This window comes from Ranitomeya variabilis, chromosome 7 (assembly GCF_051348905.1).
Source record: "Ranitomeya variabilis isolate aRanVar5 chromosome 7, aRanVar5.hap1, whole genome shotgun sequence".
Lineage (NCBI taxonomy): Eukaryota > Metazoa > Chordata > Amphibia > Anura > Dendrobatidae > Ranitomeya > Ranitomeya variabilis.
Window position 1 is genome coordinate 153,265,624 of NC_135238.1, and position 20,505 is coordinate 153,286,128.

The 20,505-nt window shown below is 42.4% G+C and overlaps 1 protein-coding gene across 5 annotated transcripts in view; it reads right to left on the minus strand.

Moving 5' to 3' along the window:
- KIAA2012 (KIAA2012 ortholog) overlaps window positions 1-20,505 on the minus strand; it is a 485,035-nt gene that overhangs the window by 437,151 nt on the left and 27,379 nt on the right. For all 5 annotated transcript variants that reach the window (XM_077272089.1, XM_077272092.1, XM_077272094.1 and 2 more), the window contains exons 2-3: window positions 15,952-16,233; window positions 987-1,146 (exon numbers count right to left, since the gene is read on the minus strand). In XM_077272089.1, coding sequence (XP_077128204.1) covers window positions 987-1,146; window positions 15,952-16,233 — 442 coding nt within the window. The remainder of the gene's footprint in view (window positions 1-986; window positions 1,147-15,951; window positions 16,234-20,505) is intronic.

Sequence of the window (20,505 nt, forward strand, 5' to 3'; positions counted from 1 at the left end):
TGTGATCACTTTGGTTGCATTTTTATAATATTGTTTTTTTGCAAGGAAAAATGAACAAAACAAAACCCCACAAAAACAGCACATGTGAATTAAGCTTACCGTAGTTCCAACTTCTACACCAACAGGTCTGTAGATTTTAATTGCTCAACAGAAACCAATTTTTTTTCAACTGTAGTAAAATATGTGAGTGGTCTATACTTTTTAAGATATAAGGGAGTGCTGCCAAAAGTATAAAATGAAGAATATATATTTTCTTACAATGGGAGCTGGTAACAGGTGCACGCCAACATTGATGTATCTATGCGGTAAACTTTATACCTTATCAATGGACTTTACCTATGTACTCATAAAAACTATTTGGGGTGTTGCACTGCACGTGCCATATGATGTCAACCTAGAGACCCCCATACACCCAGACTAATGCCGGCTGAACCCACCAATGTCAACAGGTTTAATATGTGTAGCAGCCCCAGACAGATGATGGGTGGGCTGGGGGAATACAGAGACGGCATGTCTGCTTTCGGACTGCCAATCCTTTCTTCCCCTAGAATAAGCTGCTGCTAGAGAGGTCTGCCAGCCGCTCGCTCACATATAACACAGGAGTGCTGGGCAGAGCGAGCGCTCCTGTGTATGGGGGACATGGCTGAGGTAGCTGCCGGCCAAATGACAGCCATCTGAGGAGTGTGGGGGGCTAAGGGCACACCCAGCTTAATTCCTGCGCACATTAATGCATTAACTATTGAGGAAATGATGGTACATTTTGGTTATCGAGTCGCCATTCCTGTGTGTTCCCAGCAATCAGCACAATAGTCATGGCTACGTCTGGTACCGCAGCTCAGCCCAGTTCACGAAGGATAGACTATCAAAGTAAACCTCTAACAAGAAGAACCAACACCTTCTGCAGAAATAGGCACATTACCTCCCCAGAATGTGGCTTCATTAAAGGGATTGATTTTAAGACATAACAGTGATAACTGCTCACTGACCCGATTGTTGCAGCTTGTAAATTGTGTTTGGATCCCATGTTCGGAAGAGCCGGGTAAGATATCTCTTTGGCGAATATCCAGGCCGGATCTGTCTTGCCCGCTGAACATCCTCTTCATTCAGAATATGCAGGTATGGCTGCCAATGAGGCTCAGTGTGATCCTTGGGAGAAACACAACACCAGGCTCATCAGGAAGTCACATAAATCACAGGCAGGCTCGTTATATGTTCTCAGTAAGGTCCAATACATCTATAAATAATACTGAAAAATATCAGCAACGACAACTGGTAATCAGAATACAGAGCATAAATATAGTTGTGTTGTGGTTTATATATGTTTAGGGAAAATCTATGCCAACCAACATGGCGATCACTATGATAAAAAACACACAACTAGACTCCGGAGGATGCATGGATTAATGCATAGAATCCAATCTTACGCATCTCAAGCTCATAGTCATAGTATCTGTCGGAGTCTCATACCACCAAGAGTAAGGGCATGAAAAATTGGAATCTGTGCTTTAGATTTCATGAATTTTAAATGTGGACTAAATAAAGTTGAACATTTTATTTCTATGCTGGAGCTTCTTTATTTTCTATGGCAAACTACATGGTGACCACTGTAATAAAATAGTGGCTATTACCCGACTTTCCCAAACTCCTGGGTGATAACGCACCTTACAGGTTGTCAGCTTTGTCTGACATTTACCTAAAGTATACTAGGACTTTTGCTTCGGTCTATCACTATACTCTGGACAGTATCAGACTGCGTTGGAGCATTTTCTTTTTTACAACAGGATGGTACCATTCAGTTGTCCATTTATTCTTTAAATGGATCTGTCATAAGATTTCACAATATATTCTGCATATAATATTAAACAGATCTGATGAAGCTGGTGTACTTACTGTGAAAATTCATGCAAGAATCCATGCTAGTTCCACACTAATTAATAATGTATGCAAGTACAGTAAAATCTGGTGACACATCCCCTTTAATTTTCATGAGGAGTAACAGAAAGACAGATGTCAAGTTCAGAACAACGATGATTGAATAGTTTTGTGAAGAATTTATGTATTTAGTAAAACAGACATATGATTAGAGCTGATGAGATATGTGGAGCCAAAACCCCACACTCCTGTACACTGTGTAGTGCCCGTTCTCAATTGCTGAAGCTTAGCTCCTGCAGTACCTGAGTACGGCCACTACACAGTGTATGGAGCTGTGGCGCTAAGGCTCCCTACATTGTGGACAACCCCTTTAAGCTTGCCTTAATAAAGATTTATCATTCATTAGCTGTGTATTATAGCTTATGGTTTTTTTTCATTTTGGTAATATCATAGAATTTCTTTGAAGGTGATGGAAGTAGTAACTAATTTGGCTGTACATTTTGTTACTTTACTTCTCATTTTTGTGCTTACAGTGTTTGTATTTCTTTGTTGCTAAGCTGTTGCAATTACTATTGTTGAGTAAAGTCTGTTGAGGTGTGTATTACCAGAGATCTCACTGTAAGCTCTCCACAATACCTGACAGTAATACAACAATATCTTAAGCCTGAAATTACCCATGAGGATTTTGTGACAGTTTTTGATATTTTTTTTTTGCCAAACCCAGTAAAGTAGTGGATATAAATGGGAAGTGAAGTATTAGCTTTTTACTTTGGCATTTTCAGTCTCTTTGGAAGGACCTCAGACTCTGGCTCAAAAACTGCATAAAAAAATTGCCTTGAACACTGTGTGTGTAATTCGTACCTAAAGATAATATATGTAGACATTGCTTAACTAAATAATCTATTCTGGAGTAGAAAAGTGAAACAACCCATAACTTATTGATATAAAAATGAACAAAAATCTCATAATGTATGTGCTTTGTGCATTTATAGTAAGTCTCATGAAAATTGCACATAGATTTTTGAAAAAATGCAAAAGTTATGCTTCCTACTGTAATTATTCAATAGGGATTCCTTCATTCTTCTCCTTACTACTAGTGGGTGGGAAATAACTCCAGATCTCTATGCTCTTATAAACATATAGGGCCCAATTCATCAAAGCTTTTACGCCACTATTTTGGCATAAAAAGCTTTGAAAAGTTGCAAAGTTTTGCAACTTTAGGTAGACACATGCCATTTTCACCCAGCTCTGACAAAGTGGGTGGAGATGGGGGTGGGTCGAGGGTGTGACCACCTGCGCTCGTCAAATTCATGAGAGGCGCCAGTCCTTTCCCCACAAATCTTACTCCAGTCCCGGATCGTAGTAAGATTTGTGGCAAGTTGCATGCCACTTTTCAGTTGTACCAGATTCATTAAGAGGCCTGCCCTACGCCTCTTAATAAATCAGGAGTGTCTGACTCTAGAATGCTGCCTCATCAATACTGCGTGAGCAACGCTTAACCCTCGAGCTGCAGAACCAGCATAGCTCTCACAATTATTAGAAAATGGAAGAAACACAAGATGACTGTCAATCCTCCTCGTTCTGGGGCTCCATGCAAGATCTCACCTCGTGGGGTAAGGATGATTCTGAGAAAGGTCTCAAACATTACTGTTAGTAATAGACTACACCATCATGGATTAACCCCTTTCCGACATCGGGCGTAATAATACACTGACATCCTCCCTTTGATGTGGGCTCTGGCGCTGAGCCCACATCTTTTCCTGCACATGTCAGCTGTTATGTGCCGCTAACAGCCGCGGGAGGAATCACGATCCACCCGCGGCTGTTAACCCGATAAATGCCGCTATCAAACTCTAACAGCAGCATTTAACACATGCTTCCAGCAAGCGCGGCGGAAATCCCACCCATGTAACATGACCGTGGGTTGCCGATGGGTTGGCTTGACAACTAGAGGTCTCCAGCAGACCTCTATGGTTGTCACTGCTGGATTGCTATGAGCGCCACCTGGTGGTCAGCGCTCAAAGCAAGTCAGCAATTCTGCTACATACAGGCGATCTGATCATCACCTGTATGTAGCAGAGGCGATCGGGCTATGGCAGCTTCTAGTCTCCCATGGAGACTATTGAAGCATGCCAAAAGGGAAAAAAAGGTTTTTAAAAATATAAAAAAAATACAGTGGGAACGGAAAGTAATCAGACCCCTTTAAAAATTTTCACTCTTTGTTTCATTACAGCCATTTGGTAAATTCAAAAAAGTTAATTTTTTTCTCATTAATGTACACTTTGCACCCCATCTTGACTGAAAAAAAAACAAAACAGACATGTAGAAATTTTTGCAAAGGGGTGCTTTACTGCAAAGGGGACAGGACGACTAAAACATATTGAAGGGAGGATGGATGTGGTCATGTATTGCGAGAGTTTGGTAAAAAAAACTCCTTCCTTGAGAGCATTGAAGATGAGCCGTGGCCGGGTAATCCAGCATGAAAATTACCCGAAACACAGCCAGGAGTGGCTCCGTAAGAAGCATTTCAAGGCCCTGGAGTGGCCTACCAGTCTCCAGACATGAACACAATAGAAAATATTTGGAGGGAGCTGAAACTCAATGTTGCCCAGATACAGCTCCGACACCTGAAAGATCTGGAGAAGATCTGTATGGAGGAGTGGGCCAAAATCCCTGCTGCAGTGTGTGCAAACGTGGTCAAGAACTACAGGAAACATCTAACCGCTGTAATTGCTAACAAAGGTTTCTGTACCAAATATAAAGTTCTGTTTTTCTATTATATCAAATACTTATTTCATGCACTAACGTGCAAATTAATTATGCAAAAATCATACAATGGGATTTTCTGGATAATTTTTAATACTCTGTCTCTCACAGGTGAAGTGTACCTATGATAAAAATTACAGACCTCTCCATTCTTTGTAGGAGGGAAGATTTGCAAAATTGGCAGAGTATCAAATACTTATTCTCCTCACTGTATATATAGTCCTGGATAAACACTTTAACGATATAGGTATTGTTTGTTTTTCTTCTTATAGGTATTGAGGGGGACAATGAGACAAGGCACTCTGGTTTTCCTTGAGTTTTTCTTAAAAAAAACAACACATATGAAAAATAAACAAAAAAAGAAATGCCTGATTTAATTTAAACCTGCAAATGATGAACACGTAGGGCTCTCATAAACCACCCACTACTATAAAGATAAAATATAATTTTATTAAACACAATTCACACACAATTTGTATATTAAAAATAGGGTCTTCTACAGAGGAATAAATAAGTGGAAAATGGCCCATATAATAAACATTATCCGCAGGAATCCATATATTAACAAAATTCTATTTTCTTATTATGTGGTCCATTTTCCAACTATTTATTCTTCTGTAACATATGTATTGTGTTTAATAAAATTATACTTCATCTTTATATTTATTTGTGGGTGGTTTGTGAGAGCCCGAGGTGTTCATTTGTAGGATTAATGTTAGAGTAATCTACTTCACATAAATGTATCTATATTGATGGGCGGATTTATACAACTATGTCCCTAACTAAAAGATATTTATGCCATGTGAATATTTGTGTAGCTTGTTTTTATTTATTGTATTTATTGGTACACTTTATATAACTGTATTTTACATACATATTTCTGTATTTTAGATGCCAGTACATTGGCAGTGGATGCAGAACGTCACTCCTAAAAAAAATCTGTAAACTCACATATCTAACATATTTGCTACATCCTTGCTTGGAAAATTCTAAATATGCCCCTGCTATGCGGATGCTCACTTTCCATAGCTGGTAATACACAATGACAATATCTTTCACTACCGTTCTCTCCACAAGTCACAAAGCCGCCTTTGTGTTGACAGTGGAGCCAGTTATTGAAAACAGTTGAGGAGGCTGCCAGACTGGAGGCAAGTACCAACAGGTCAACACTATCCGCCGCTTACTCCAGGACACTTTTTAACAAGCCGTGATTGGCATATTTCTTTCTCAGTGAGCAATGCAGGGAGTGGAAAGTGCACAACCAGATCAATCTGCCACAAATCATCACTTTAATTAATGCTAAGGTCACACTCAATAACCATAGGAAGTCAGTAATGAAAAAAGGTTGTCTGTTTTTCTAACATATACTATAGTGGGGAATTCAATTCTACTTTTTATACAACATATTAATAAAAGTTATTTCACTTCCTCGCATTTTATCATGTCCTTGTTGTTTTAATATATCTTACTTTTCAAAAAACATATTACTTGAAATCCTGGCTGGCATACAGTAGATGTAAATCCAGAATTTGGCTTGAGAAAATGTTTCACAAGAACATGCATAGAATCTGCAGTATTATTTTATATTTTCTTTAATGTGGATCTGCTACCAGATATCACAATATAAAATGCAATTATTAAAGGGGTTGACCAGGCATAGGTAGTGGATGATCTATACACAGGATAAGTCAAAAATAGCAAATCAGTAGGGATCTTATACCCGGTGCCCCCATAGGTCAGCTGTTATTTGCTCCAATTGCACAGCTTCTGTTCTTTTGCATAGAAACTTTAAGGTACCGTCACACTAAACGATATCGCTAGCAATCCGTGACGTTGCAGCGTCCTGGATAGCGATATCGTTGTGTTTGACACGCAGCAGCGATCAGGATCCTGCTGTGATATCGCTGGTCGTTGAATAAAGTTCAGAACTTTATTTGGTCGTCAGACCGGCGTGTATCGTCGTGTTTGACACCAAAAGCAACGATACCAGCGATGTTTTACACTGGTAACCAGGGTAAACATCGGGTTACTAAGCGCAGGGCCGCGCTTAGTAACCCGATGTTTACCCTGGTTACCAGTGTAAAATGTAAAAAAACCAAACAGTACATACTCACCTGCGCGTCCCCCGGCGTCTGCTTCCCACACTGACTGACCGCCGTAAAGTGAAAGTACAGCACAGCGGTGACATCACCGGTCTGCTGTTAGGGCCGGCGCTCAGTCAGTGCAGGAAGCGGACGCCGGGGGACGCGAATGTAAGAATGTACTGTTTGGTTTTTTTACATTTTACGCTGGTAACCAGGGTAAACATCGGGTTACTAAGCGCGGCCCTGCGCTTAGTAACCCGATGTTTACCCTGGTTACCCGGGGACCTCGGCATCGTTGGTCGCTGGAGAGCGGTCTGTGTGACAGCTCTCCAGCGATCAAACAACGACGCTGCAGCGATCGGCATCGTTGTCGCTATCGCTGCAGCGTCGCTTAATGTGACGGTACCTTTAGAGTCTGCAGTGGTCGGCAACAGCTGGCAGCAGCCGCACACATTGAATGGAGTTTATCAGCTCCATTCAAAGTGTTTACATGTGGCCAGTGCAAAAAGCAGAATGATCAATAGGAGGTACCAGGTGTTGGACCCCCACCGATCAGCTATTGAAGACCTATCCTGTAAATAGGTATATCAAATACCTTTGTTCAGACTACCACTTTAAGTACATCTTTTAGACCTCATATCCGTGATTTCCACGAGATCACAGAGCTGAATATGGGTCCAGTCACCTTCTCAATATGCGGTTGTGACAGCATTCATCTGAGTATCTGTGTACGGGTTTAGATTCAGTAGTCAAGCCTTTATTTTTTTATTGGAAGTACAGTACAGTGGCTCAGTGGTTAGCACTGTAGTGTGGCACCACTGGGGTCCTGGGTTCAAATCCCACCAAGGACAACATCTGCAAGAAGTTTTTATGTTCTCCCACGTGGGTTCCTCCAAGTACTACAGTTTCATCCCATACTCCAAAGACATACTGATAGGGAATTGAAGAAATTACAAAAAGAAAGATGGGCCAATAAAAAAGTTTGGGCACCCTTGGATATTTGTGTGGTCATATAACTTTGACCTAGGTTTCAGACTTTAATTAGCCTGTTAAGGTTATGGCTTCTTCACTATCATCATTAGGAAAGGCCAGGTGATGCAAATATTCCAGCTTTATACAAACTTGGCCTCCTTTAACCTTGTATCAGGAGTCTGAACATTTTTTATTACCTTTTTGTGCATTACTACCCTTTTCCAAGATGGCGTCTTTGGTCTCATGTGCACTGTTTCTTCCTGCTATAAAACTCCACCCCAGCCTTCAGTCTGTGCTAGAGTATTCTGCCTTGCATCCAGCTCCTGACCTCTGGTGACTCCCTGGCTATATACCTGCTCCTGTGAACCTGTGGGGTTATCCTGCTACTCTGCTCTGAGTTCCTGCTGCATACACCAGTTCCAGTAATCCTCCTTCATCTGCTGCTCGTGTTTACTTCCATCTGCATTTGCTGGACATGTAAGCTGTTTCTGCTCTGCAAGAACCTGAGACTATTACCCAGACCTCCCTGGTTGAGCTAAGATATTATTTGAACTGCCTTATAAGCATATCTATCTGTGTTTTGGACTAAGCAAGGACTTATTCGTGTCAAGTATCCTCAAGAATAATTGTGCTTCATAGACTTTCTGCGTAATTGCATTTTCCTCTGAAGTTTCCTATAGACTGCTGAGCTGCATTTGATATTTGCACCAAGTGTTGTGGACTTGAGTTTCTCTCTGCACCTGTTTGAATCACCGTGTGATAATATAGACTTTACCACTTATAAAACTGTGTCCTGTAGTTGTCTTGTTCCACGCAAAGAGTCTCCTGAGTTATCCCCTATAATTATTACACCTTGTGCCAAAAAACAGCAGCCATGGGTTCTTCTAAGCAGTTGCTTAGCACTCTGAAAATGAAAATGATGGAGGCCCACAAAAGCAAGAGAAGGCTATAAGAAGACAGCAAAGTGTTTTCAAGTTGCTCTTTTGTCAGTTCAAAATGTAATTTAGAAAAGGTTGTTAACATGAACAGTGGAGGTCAAGATAAGGTCTGGAAGACCAAGCAAAACTGTGAGGGGTGCTCGTAGGTTTGCTCGAAAGGCAAATCAGAACCCAGCGCTTGACTTCAAAAGACCTTCAGAAAAATTTAGCAGACTCTGAAAATGTGGAGCACTGTTCTACTGTTCAGAGATACTTGCCTAGATAACCCTCATTCCAAATGACGGATACACAATTCTCACGTACTCAAGGGAGCCAGAGAGTCTTGATTCAATAGGGACAGTCACAAAAGGAAAAATAGGTGTATACAGGATCATTGAAAAGGTGACTTACAAGATGATAAAAGATGAACTACTACTAATAGAAACTTAATGTTGACAAACCCCTCCGTACTAAACCTGCACTGTGCCCTACCTATACAGTGGAGGTTGGCACCCTACTGGTCAGCAGATATGGTGCCCCGCTCCACGATAGCTATCCCTGGGAAGCCCTGATAAACTCTTAACCCAGGGGTTTTGCAATAATGGTATGTGGAAGCAGAGGGTAAGTGCTATTCAATGGCTGTAAATTCATATTGATATAATATACACCAAACCTCAATCCTTCAGTAGGTTATCAGATACAGCATGATAACAATGAAATAGCCAGAGGGGGATACTTATCATTCAGATGTCAAGTTGTAGAGCCCCCACTGCCGCAGGGCCGAGGGGTACCCGGTACCGGGCCTCTGAGTCTCTGCTCTGGGGTTGTCACGGTGGCTAGACCCGGTCCGTGACCCTGCTGAGGGGCGCACAATGATAGATGTGGATGGTGGTGGTGGTGCGGTGCAGTAAATAACGAGGACACCAGGTTGCAGTCTCTTTACCTCTTTACTGAAGGCTTCTGGGTCCTCAGTCCGGAATACGGTTAGCCGGGCTGCGCAAGTCCGGCCGGTCCGATGGCACCTCCAGAGTTCCCTTCGCAGGTGGAAATCTGTGCCTTCCTTCTAGCGCTTATGTGTTGTGGTCCTCCCCTGCTGTGCTTACGGGATAGTCCCCACAACTGTTGTGTCTGTTTCTCGTGTTCCCTCAACTCGATTCTGATGTTCTTCTTCTTCTCGTCCCCCAGATCTTATGGTAGGATGCACCCGTATGACGGGAAGGCTCGGAGCTCTTCCGGGACCGTAGAGTCGCCCCTCTCCACAAGTTGCCCCCTATGTCTGCGTAGGTGATGTAGGCGAGACAGCCAGCCTATAGCTCTCTGCCCTGCCGTTGGTTTGAAGTAATTCTTAGAGCCCTGTACTTCCTCGGCGTTCCGGCCACCGGTTATTTACGCCTCAGTAGGATGTTGCCTCGGTCTAACAGCACGACTCCTACTGGTATTCTCCCTGTTGCGTTGATCTCGTTTCTCACTCAGCACAATAAATCTCGCTTCTTGTCCTTTCTTAGGGCACCGCCGCTATGAAGTGCAGGCGCGGTCCCGTAGCTTTCTCTCTGTTTGCCAGGCCTCTGTCAGGATCCCACCCCTGACAGGGACCCTACCGAATCTTCCCCTACAACACCCTCTGCCACAAGGTGTTGCCTGGTTCCAACCCAGTCAGCGTTCTCTCCAACTTCCTGCCTAACCCCCAGTTTTACCAGACTGTGAGGAGTGGCCTAATGAATAGTACCCTTAGCTCCCCCCTGGAGGCCAGACTGTGAAATGTATTGGTGTCTGTGATACCTGGTCAGATGAACTCCTTCAGTGCCATCAGACGTACCATAGCCCCCCTTAGCGGCGGAGCCACAGTACTGCAACGACCAGGACTCTGGGGCGCTGCACTATGACCTCAACACGTTTCACTGCACGGCTCATCAGGAGGTTGGATGGATGGATATGGGCACATTGCAGGGCAGGGAAAGTGCACCATTTAAATTTTTGAATGCAAAATTTTCTGGAATCATTAGCAAACGCCGTGTTGCGTTTGGCGAGACTCGGGAGGGATGGAGCACTATTTGCCTCCTAGAGCACAGATTTTGCTAGAATAGTTTGCGGACTCAACATACAGAGGTCCTAAGCACCAGAAGAGCAGAATCCACCCTCAAATTACCCCTTTAGGAATTTATTTACAGATGTAGTGATGATTTTGACTGCATGGCTGTTTTCTATAAACAAGCAGCAGTGGATGTTTCTGTGTGAAAATTGCAAACTGGCATTATAGTGACTAGTACGTTGTAGTCACCAGTATGATGTAGTGCTCAGTAAGTTATGGTACCCAACTCATGCTTCTGGACACATACACTTGTAAATTAGGCACGCTGTCATCGCTACAGAAATGTCAAATGTCATGTGGACGCTAAATGTGGTTTAGACACACTGGGGCTCAGAAGGGAGGGTGGCATTTGGAGTAGGGAGTGCAGAATTTGCTGAATTTCTTTTTGTGGACGAGGAGCCATATTGCTTTTCCAGAGCCTTTGTACTACCAGTAATATGGAAGCCCTCTATATTTCCTTTAACAGATGACGGACCTGAGTGGGGACTTGCTTTTGCTTTATTTGTGAACTTAGTTGAAGCTTTTGTTGGGAGCATTTTACATAACATTCCATATCAGATTTATCTGGCGCACAACGCTGAGCATTTACATCGGGGTTTCCATCTAAATCTCTGAGTGACATGATTCAGATGAAACCCAAGAGGGATTCATTCACTGGTCCTTCTTTTCAGAAGTGCACAAAATTGTAGCAGACCGTTCTTTTATGCACATCTAAAAAGATGGACACCGCCGATCAGAGGTCAGACGGTGCCCACAGTGACTTCATCTGCCTCATTATTATTATTATTTATTTATATAGCACCATTAATTCCATGGTGCTGTACATGAGAAAAGGGGTTACGTACAGGGTTATAGATATCGTTTACAGTAAACAAATTTACAATGACAGACTGGTACAGAGGGGAGAGGACCCTATCCTTGCAGACTTACTTTCTATGGGATAATGGGGAAGAGACAGAAGGTCGAGGGTGCGGCAGCTCTGGTGGTGGTGAGGCGGCAGTTCTGGTGGTGGTGAGGTGGCAGTTCTGGTGGTGGTGAGACAGCAGCTCTGGCGGTGGTGACGCGGCAGCTCGGGTGGTGGTGACGCGGCAGCTCGTGTGGCTGGTGAGGCGGCAGCTCGGGTGGTTGGTGAGGCGGCAGAATGGTTATTGCAGGCTGAAGACTTTCCTGAAGAGCTGGGTTTTAATGTTCTGTCTGAAGGATCCGAGTGTGGTGGATAATCGGACGTGTTGAGGCGTGGAATTCCAGAGGATGGGGGATATTCGGGAGAAATCTTGGAGGCGGTTGTGTGAATCTTCTGCTGGGGGTTCCATGTGAACCACATATTTCTGAGATTTACACGAGAACCTCGGTGTACGCGCTCGGCTAGAGTGCAGGATAAATGTGAGCTGAGCCTTACTGAGCCTAAGTGAGATCTTTGGGAGGCAGAATGAACAAATAAACAGCAGTGTCACGGGGAGCCTAGGGATGCTAAGGCTGGTTACCCGGGCCCCTGCGATATCCCTCAGTCTAGGGGAAACCCTGTCTGTCCCTCTCCCAGAATTTACACTAATGGTGTGCTTGTCTGGGCCACCAGGCCTGGCCCTAACTTCTGTTTCAGCCCTATGCTGAAATCACCACCCGCCACCCAATGAACAGACCACACACCAACCCCCACAGAAAGCACAGACAGGGAAAACTTAAAACACACCACGCCGCAGGCACACAGGGAAACACAATAATGTGCACAGGGCAAAAAAAATACAAATATAGGAAGGAGAAATATAACAAAGGATAATACACCACCAGATACGATATTACTTCTCCAAGACCACCACTCCAGACCGGAATCACTAGGCACGAGGCACAAGCTATAATCGGCGATGCCCAAAGTCCAGCACGACTATTTAAAGGCCGTGGGCGTGACCCAGCCTCCAACCCGATTACCAGCTAGATTAACCCCGAGCAACCTGGATCAAGTCTAGCCGGCGCCACTGAGCGTATAGTGGACGTAAGTGGAATTACCGCTGTCTGTCGGACGCCCTAGTGTGAATAGCGTCCGACATGACAAGCAGGTGAAGAATTGGTTTCATTTATTTTTTACACCATTCCTTGTGCAGTATAAGTGATTAGATGACTATATTCTTCGGGTTGGTGCAATTACAGGGATACTAGACATATAGTTTTTTTAACGTTTGGTTGCTGTCACACTAAAAGTTGCTTTTTATTGCAAAAACTATCACCATATTTAGATAACTATAATTTTTCCACATTTCATGTGAGAGCTTGTTTTTTGCAGTAGAAGTTGACATTTTTATTGATACCATTTTTGGGCACAAGATATTTTTTGATCGCTTTCTATTCCTTTTTTTTGGGAGCAATTCAGGAATTGTTTTTTGTTGTATTTTTTTGCAATTCCGCATGTGATAAAATTGATAAGGCAGCTTTTTTCGTTGGGTCAGTATGATTACAGCTATACCACATTTATATAGTTTTTTATGTTTTGGTTCTTTTACATAATGAAAACTATTTTATAGAAAAAAATTATTATTTTTGCATCACTTTATTCTGAGAGCTATAACTTTTTTATTTTTCGGCCGATTGAGCAGTATGGCTGCTTGTTTTTTGCGGGACAAGATGTAGTTTTTAGCGATACCATTTTTACTTACACTCGTATTTTTATTTTTTATTCCACTTTGAGTTCGGCTTTTTTTGTTGCGTTTTTTCCTTAACGGTGTTCACTGAATGGGTTAACTAGTGAAACAGTTTTATAGGTTGGGTCGATCCGGACGCGGCAATACCAAGTATGTGTACTTTTTTTTGTTTATTTTTGCTTTTACATCAATAAATGTATTTATTGGATTAATATTTTTCTTGTTCTTTATTTTAATATTTTTCAATTTTTAAATAACTTTTTTACATTGTCCCAGGATGGGACATTAACTTTCCCTGCCCTGATAACTGATCTAATATTCTGCAATGATATTGCATTGCAGAGCATTAAATTTGTGCATCACAGGCAGGGAGGAGACGTGTCAGCTCCTGCTCTGAGCAGGATGTTACAGGCCACCGTTCCTGGGTGATAATGTGGCCATATTGTGGCCCAGAGTCACCATGGAGACCATAATCACAACGTGATTGCAATCGCGTTGAACCAGTGGGAGCAGAGAGAGCGCTCCCTCCCTCTGAGATGCCCCTTTGATGTTGCTGTCACTATTGAAAGCAGCATCAGAGGGGTTAAACGCCCTGATTGGTGATTGCACTGATCGTAGGCATTGCGGCAGTGCTCAACGTGAGTCCACACGATCATTATGCCGTATATATACTGCAGTTTGCGGGAACGCATGCCGTGAAGGGTTAAAAACGTGCTGCATAAACCAGTCCAGGGTTACATAAACAAACACAGCTCTTCTGGCATAATGGGAAAACAAAATAGCATATAGTACAGTCCATATGGCTGTGGGGATCTGTCCTGCTCAGGGGGACAAAAACAAGATTCAGTTCAGTTCTGGAGATCTCATCTCCAGACACATTGAACACTTAGTAAGTCCAAAGACTCCACATTTACTTTCTAGTCCACACCTTGTGGGTGGAGATAGGGTGAACAGCCTCCCACCCACTCTTCAGCTGTTCACAAAAATACAGCCCTTATTAATGCAAATTAATACGGCTGGAGCATTTTAAACAGGTTCATATTGCTGAGCCTAACATCCTCAGTGACACATATCTCCCCCTCCCGTATATTAACAGAGAACTTCTCACACGAGAAAGTATATATGTATTAGAGGGAGTCAGTCCACTCAGGGTTAGCAAGCCCCATGGTTCAGGTATTAGCAAAACACAAACACTTCTCTGGAGTGTTCCTCTCCAGACACTGAACACCTACTACCTTTGGGGGCCAGTTACTTAAGCCCCAGACCACACCCTGGGATGGAGATAAGGTGGACAACCTCCCACCTGCCCTATGATTTGTCCACAAAAACCCAGCCCATTATACAAATTAGCTGTTAACCCTTCACAGCACTTAGTGTGCTGGAGGAAAATCTCTGGGTTTTACATCACGTACGCCATTAAGCACAGTGAAACTCCTCTCGCCTCCAGCACTTTACCAGTGACTTTGTCACAATACATATCCATTGTGAAGTGGGTGCATATTCCAGTATATAGTGCAAACAATCCAACAATCACAGGTTTGAAGCTCCTAAGTCTACATTCCCACGATGAGCTTTTGGTGAGTTTTTGATGTTCCAGATCTTCTGCACCATTTGTACAGCCATTAAGTTAAATAGGTTACTTGATTTTTTTTTTTATAAAATACGCAACATAAAAAATTCACCAAAAACTCATAGTGGGAACATGGACTTGGGATCTTGAAACCTGTGATTGAGGTGAAAAGAAAAAAATATTTGAAAAATGCTAAAACAAAACAAAAACATAAGAATTTGTATCTTTCCCACTTAAACAAATAATAAACCAATACGGTAGAAAAACAAATTTGTCATTGCTGCGTACATAATAGTCCAATTAAAATATAACATTATTTAAAACACAAGGTATTATTATTATTATAGGTAAAGCCTAAAGAAACATTTGAAACTCCAGAATGACCATTTTCCTGTTTCTGTAACTCTCCCAAAAATGCAATGCAAAGCATTCAAATTGTCATATATAATCCAAAATGGTGCCAATAAAAACTACAGCTTAGCACACAAAGCACACACACAGCTCCATTGATGGGGAAATAAAAGTAAGGGTCTTCAAAATGGCAACATAGACTTTTTTTAAGCCACCAATTTAATAAAACAAGCATGCAAGTTTGGCTTTGCTATAATCGTATTGCCAGGTCATTTATACTGCACAATGAATGGCCTAGACAAAGCCAAAAAACAATGGTTGAATTTTGTGTTTTTATAGAAATTTTTGGCTGTTTCTCATTACATTATATGGCAAAGTGAATGGTGCAATTCAAAACTACAACTTGTCCTGCAAAAAGCAAGTCCTTACGTAGCTATGTAAATGGAAAAATAAAAAAAGTTATGACTTTCAGAAGGAGGGGGTGAAAAAACAAAACTGCGAAAACGATAATCGGCTGCAGCATTGGAGTTAATCTATAACCGCCTTTGTTTTTAACGTCACAAAATACATTCTTAATACCAAGAATCTGTTATTGTTTGATTTCTGCATCATGCATATATGTGTGTATTCTTACAAGTTCCAGTACAGTATGACATAGTATTATTATATTACAGTATTGTTTTTATATTGCAATTACCTTTTTTCTTCCATAAGATAAAATAGCTCCAGTCAAATCTTGAAGAGTGCTGAGCTCAATCTGATAATTCTTCCTTTTGTAGCGTAGCCTTTTTTTTACCCTCTTGTCCTGTGATACATTCCATGCTGACAACGCTAAATCCTCAGAAAACAGAACCAATGCCCCCTTCCTTGTGCTGTACGTCTTGTGAGTCGGCACTGCCCAGTAGTCATTGGTAGAATATCTGCCACTGAGAAAACGTCTGATGTAAAAATCTTGACGGGACTTCCAGTTGAAGTAATCCTGAAATACGAAGTGAGAAACCGTCAAGAATACGGACACACAATCCGCAAGGAAACATATTGGAAATCATGGCTAAAAAAAATACAAATGTAAGAAAACTTTCTGGTGGCGCTCATAGCAACCAATCAGATTGCGTTTCTAATTTTCATATAATAAGTGTTAGGCCGGGGTCACACTTGTGAGTGCAATGCGAGTCTCTCGCCTCAATACCCGGCACTGCCGCCGGTACTCGGGACCGGAGTGTTCAGCTGCGTAGAAATACATGCAGCCGCACGTTCCGGTCCACAGTGCCGGCGGCAGTGCCGGGTATTGAGGCGCGAGTTTCTCGCATTGCACCTACAAGTGTGACCACGGCCTTAGGGAAATTAAGACAGAATTTATCAGAGAAAAAATGAGATGGATTAGTATACAGGAAAGTACAGTTTGCTGTACTATCATATACAGATGAAAAGAGTATGTCAGCGCATAATGTCAGCGCATACCACGCAATTTAAGGCTGATAGGCCATGATAGTGTCCTCTCTTGGTGAATGGATATATTTAATATATATGTGTAATGTTTGTTGATCCAGATCCGCCAAACACGGGGCTCAGACATTGTTTCCCGATCTAACAATTTTCACCAGAATTCTGGGGTAAAACTGCTTGAAATGTAGCAATAATTTTAGCTAGGGGGAAGAGTATCACAGGATCCTCTGGGGCGTGTCTTTACACAGTTCTACATTATCCTGTGAGCCAAACCTTTTGGTAAAGACCATATATATTAGTACTAAATAAAATGACTCTTTTAGGGCATACTGCAGATTATTAAATTGATTTTTTTTCAGATGCACAGTGTGAAATCCATGGCAAACTTGTCATGCGACACATGGAAAATGCGTCAACCATCCAATCAAAGCTTTAAAGAATGCGAATCGCCTAAGTCGTGAAGTGTAATTTTTTTATGTTATGTTAGTGATTTTTTTCTCTAGATACAGCATCTGGTTGAAATTTTACTTACTAAATGCATAAAGGAAAAAAAAAGTAAAAGATAAACACACATAAAGCATTTCTACGTGTGATATAGGTATTCCCATCTTTTACAGAAAGATCTAGGAACATTTCCTACAAATCACCCACACTACATTTGAAACTATGTGTTTGTTTTTTTTACCATTAGGCCATGTGCACACGTCCGGATTTCTTGCAGAAATTTCCTGAAGAAAACCGGAAATTTTCTGCAAGAAATCCGCATTTTTTTTTTGCGTTTTTTTTCCGTTTTTTTTTGCTGTTTTTTTAGCATTCTGCAAGCGTAATTAGCTTGCAGAATGCTAAAGTTTTCCAAGCGATCTGTAGCATCGCTTGGAAAACTGACTGACAGGTTGGTCACACTTGTCAAACATAGCGTTTGACAAGTGTGACCAACTTTTTACTATAGATGCAGCTTTTGCAGCATTTATAGTAAAAGATAGAATGTTTAAAAATAATAAAAAAAATAAAAAAATGCTTATACTCACCCAGACATCTCATCAGCGGCATCCGTTCCTCTTCCTATAGCTAGTGTGTGCGCACAGGACCTTCCGTGACGTCACGGTCACGTGAGCGGTCACATGACCGCTCACGACCAATCACAGGACAGTGACGTCATCGGCAGGTCTTTCACCGCACACCAGCTACAGGAACCGAAGCGACAGCGTGCAGTGGAGGCGGGAAGACATCGAGGGTGAGTATAGGACTGTTTTTTATTTTAATTCTTATTTTTTGACCACTTATATGGTGCCCAGTGCGTGGAGGAGAGTCTCCTCTCCTCCACCCTGGGTACCAACAGCACATAATCTGCTTACTTCCCGCATTGTGTGCACAGCCCCGTGCGGGAAGTAAGCAGATCAATGCACTCCTAGGTGTGTGGAATCCCCTGCAATTCCGCATTTTAATGAACATGTTGCTTTTTTTTCCGCGATGCGATTTTTTCGCGGAAAAAAAGGCTACATTTGCACAAAAAATGCGGAATACACTTAAAATAATAGGAGGCATAAGTAAGCGTTTTTTTCGCGTTTTTATCACGTTTTTATAGCGAAAAAACGCGAAAAAAACGCGAAAAATACTTAACGTGTGCACATGGCCTTAATCATTTTAAAACAGTGGTGCCATTTTTATCTCAATCAGTTGAACTCCTCCTGTATCATAAGTCTGCGTTCACACATTACGGCAGTGATGCAAAAACATGGTCTTATCATGATTGCAGAAAAAAAACACAGCACAGCCGCAACCTGTAAAGGAAACCTCAGACAGTAGTGTCAGGTGAAACCTGTTCAGTTAGCACTTTCCACCCCACAGTCCAGGTGTCTGCCATGTCTCTGGAGGTGCTGCCAAAGCTAGCCTGCAGAAACATTGCACCAAACAAAAGTTGAGGAACTTAGCCCAAGATTACAGGAGAGAGCATTTCAGCTAGTAAGTAGCTCATCCTCTATTTTTTTAACTCTGATTTGGAGTTGGAAGGCCACTAGTTCATTTTTAGCTTTGGGCAGCAAAAAAAATATATATAAAAGTGCTTGGTCGAAGTGCACCCAATGGAGGACCTTCCAACCCTTCTTGATACCTAGAATCATAAGTTGACTGGGGCATATCGACACCTGTCCACATTAATTTAAGAATCCGCCAAAAAACTAATCTTTAAGGAAGATGTAGACCAAGATTGTAGTATTACTACCACTGCAGTGGTTTCATTGCCCACTGCCTAAACCGGAGAAATTTCATTAAACTGCATTCTAAATCTGGGTTGCCAACTTGTAATTTTTTTTCCTGGACAGCATCTCAAAAAATCACCGTCAGACAATATTTTTTTTACAGATACATTGGAAACCGTAATAAATCATTATAACTGGTACAAGCCTACAGCCCATAATTCTGATATGAGACCTCAACTGCGTTCACCATAAACTATGTAATGGTGATATTTACAGTCAAAATAATTTGTATAAAAAATAATCAAGGACACCTCACTTTTTTATGGACAGAGCAAAAATGTGCCCGATTTGTACTGGAATTTCTGGATGGTTAGTGACCCTGTTACAATTGTTTATACAGTGATAAACCAAGTGATGCTTCGTCCTGCAGAACACATGGATCCATGTAGCACTTACCTCCATGTCGCTAAGCTTGGCTTGTAATCTTCACTATTTCAGTGAGTGCTAAAAACACTTTTTTTTCTGACAACACTTCTATGCAAAAATAAAGTAAATGACTCAACCCCTTATAGGCTGGTAATATGATTACGTTACTAGACGGGATGTAACATATGAAAATATGTGAAACCTTTGGCTTTTACCCTTCCGTGGGATCAAAGGCACAAACTAAAGTGACCATTAAAATACATATCAGGTGTTAGAGCACAGCTGCTGGATGACAGCTTCACACTATTCACACATCATGGCCACTATGTCAACTTCCTTTGCTAAACAGCTTTGCCTAATCCAATTTTCTCCTGTCTGAGAGACTGCAAGACACTTAAGGCCCCGTCTCACTAAGCGATTTACCAACGATCACGACCAGCGATACGACCTGGCCGTGATCGTTGGTAAGTCGTTGTGTGGTCGCTGGGGAGCTGTCACACAGACAGCTCTCTCCAGCGACCAACGATCAGGGGAACGACTTCGGCATCGTTGAAACTGTCTTCAACGATGCCGAAGTCCCCCTGCAGCACCCGGGTAACCAGGGTAAACATCGGGTTACTAAGCGCAGGGCCGCGCTTAGTAACCCGATGTTTACCCTGGTTACCAAAAAAAACAAACACTACATACTCGCCTTTCGGTGTCCAGGTCCCTAGCCGTCCGCTTCCTGCTCTGACTGAGATCCGGCCGTACACTGAGAGCAGAGCGCAGCGGTGACGTCACTGCTGTGCTCTCACTTCTCACTGTACGGCCGGCAGTCAGTGAGAGCAGGAAGCAGACGGCAAGGGACCTGACGGACATCAGAAGGCGAGTATGTATTGTTTGGTTTCTTTTACATTTACGCTGGTAACCAGGGTAAACATCGGGTTACTAAGCGCGGCCCTGCGCTTAGTAACCCGATGTTTACCCTGGTTACCAGTGAAGACATCGCTGGATCGGTGTCACACACACCGATTCAGCGATGTCAGCGGGGCCTCAACGACCAAAAAAAGGTCCAGGCCATTCCGACACGACCAGCGATCTCGCAGCAGGGGCCTGATCGCTGGTACGTGTCACACATAGCGAGATCGCTACTGAGGTCGCTGTTGCGTCACAAAACTTGTGACTCAGCAGCGATCTCGCTA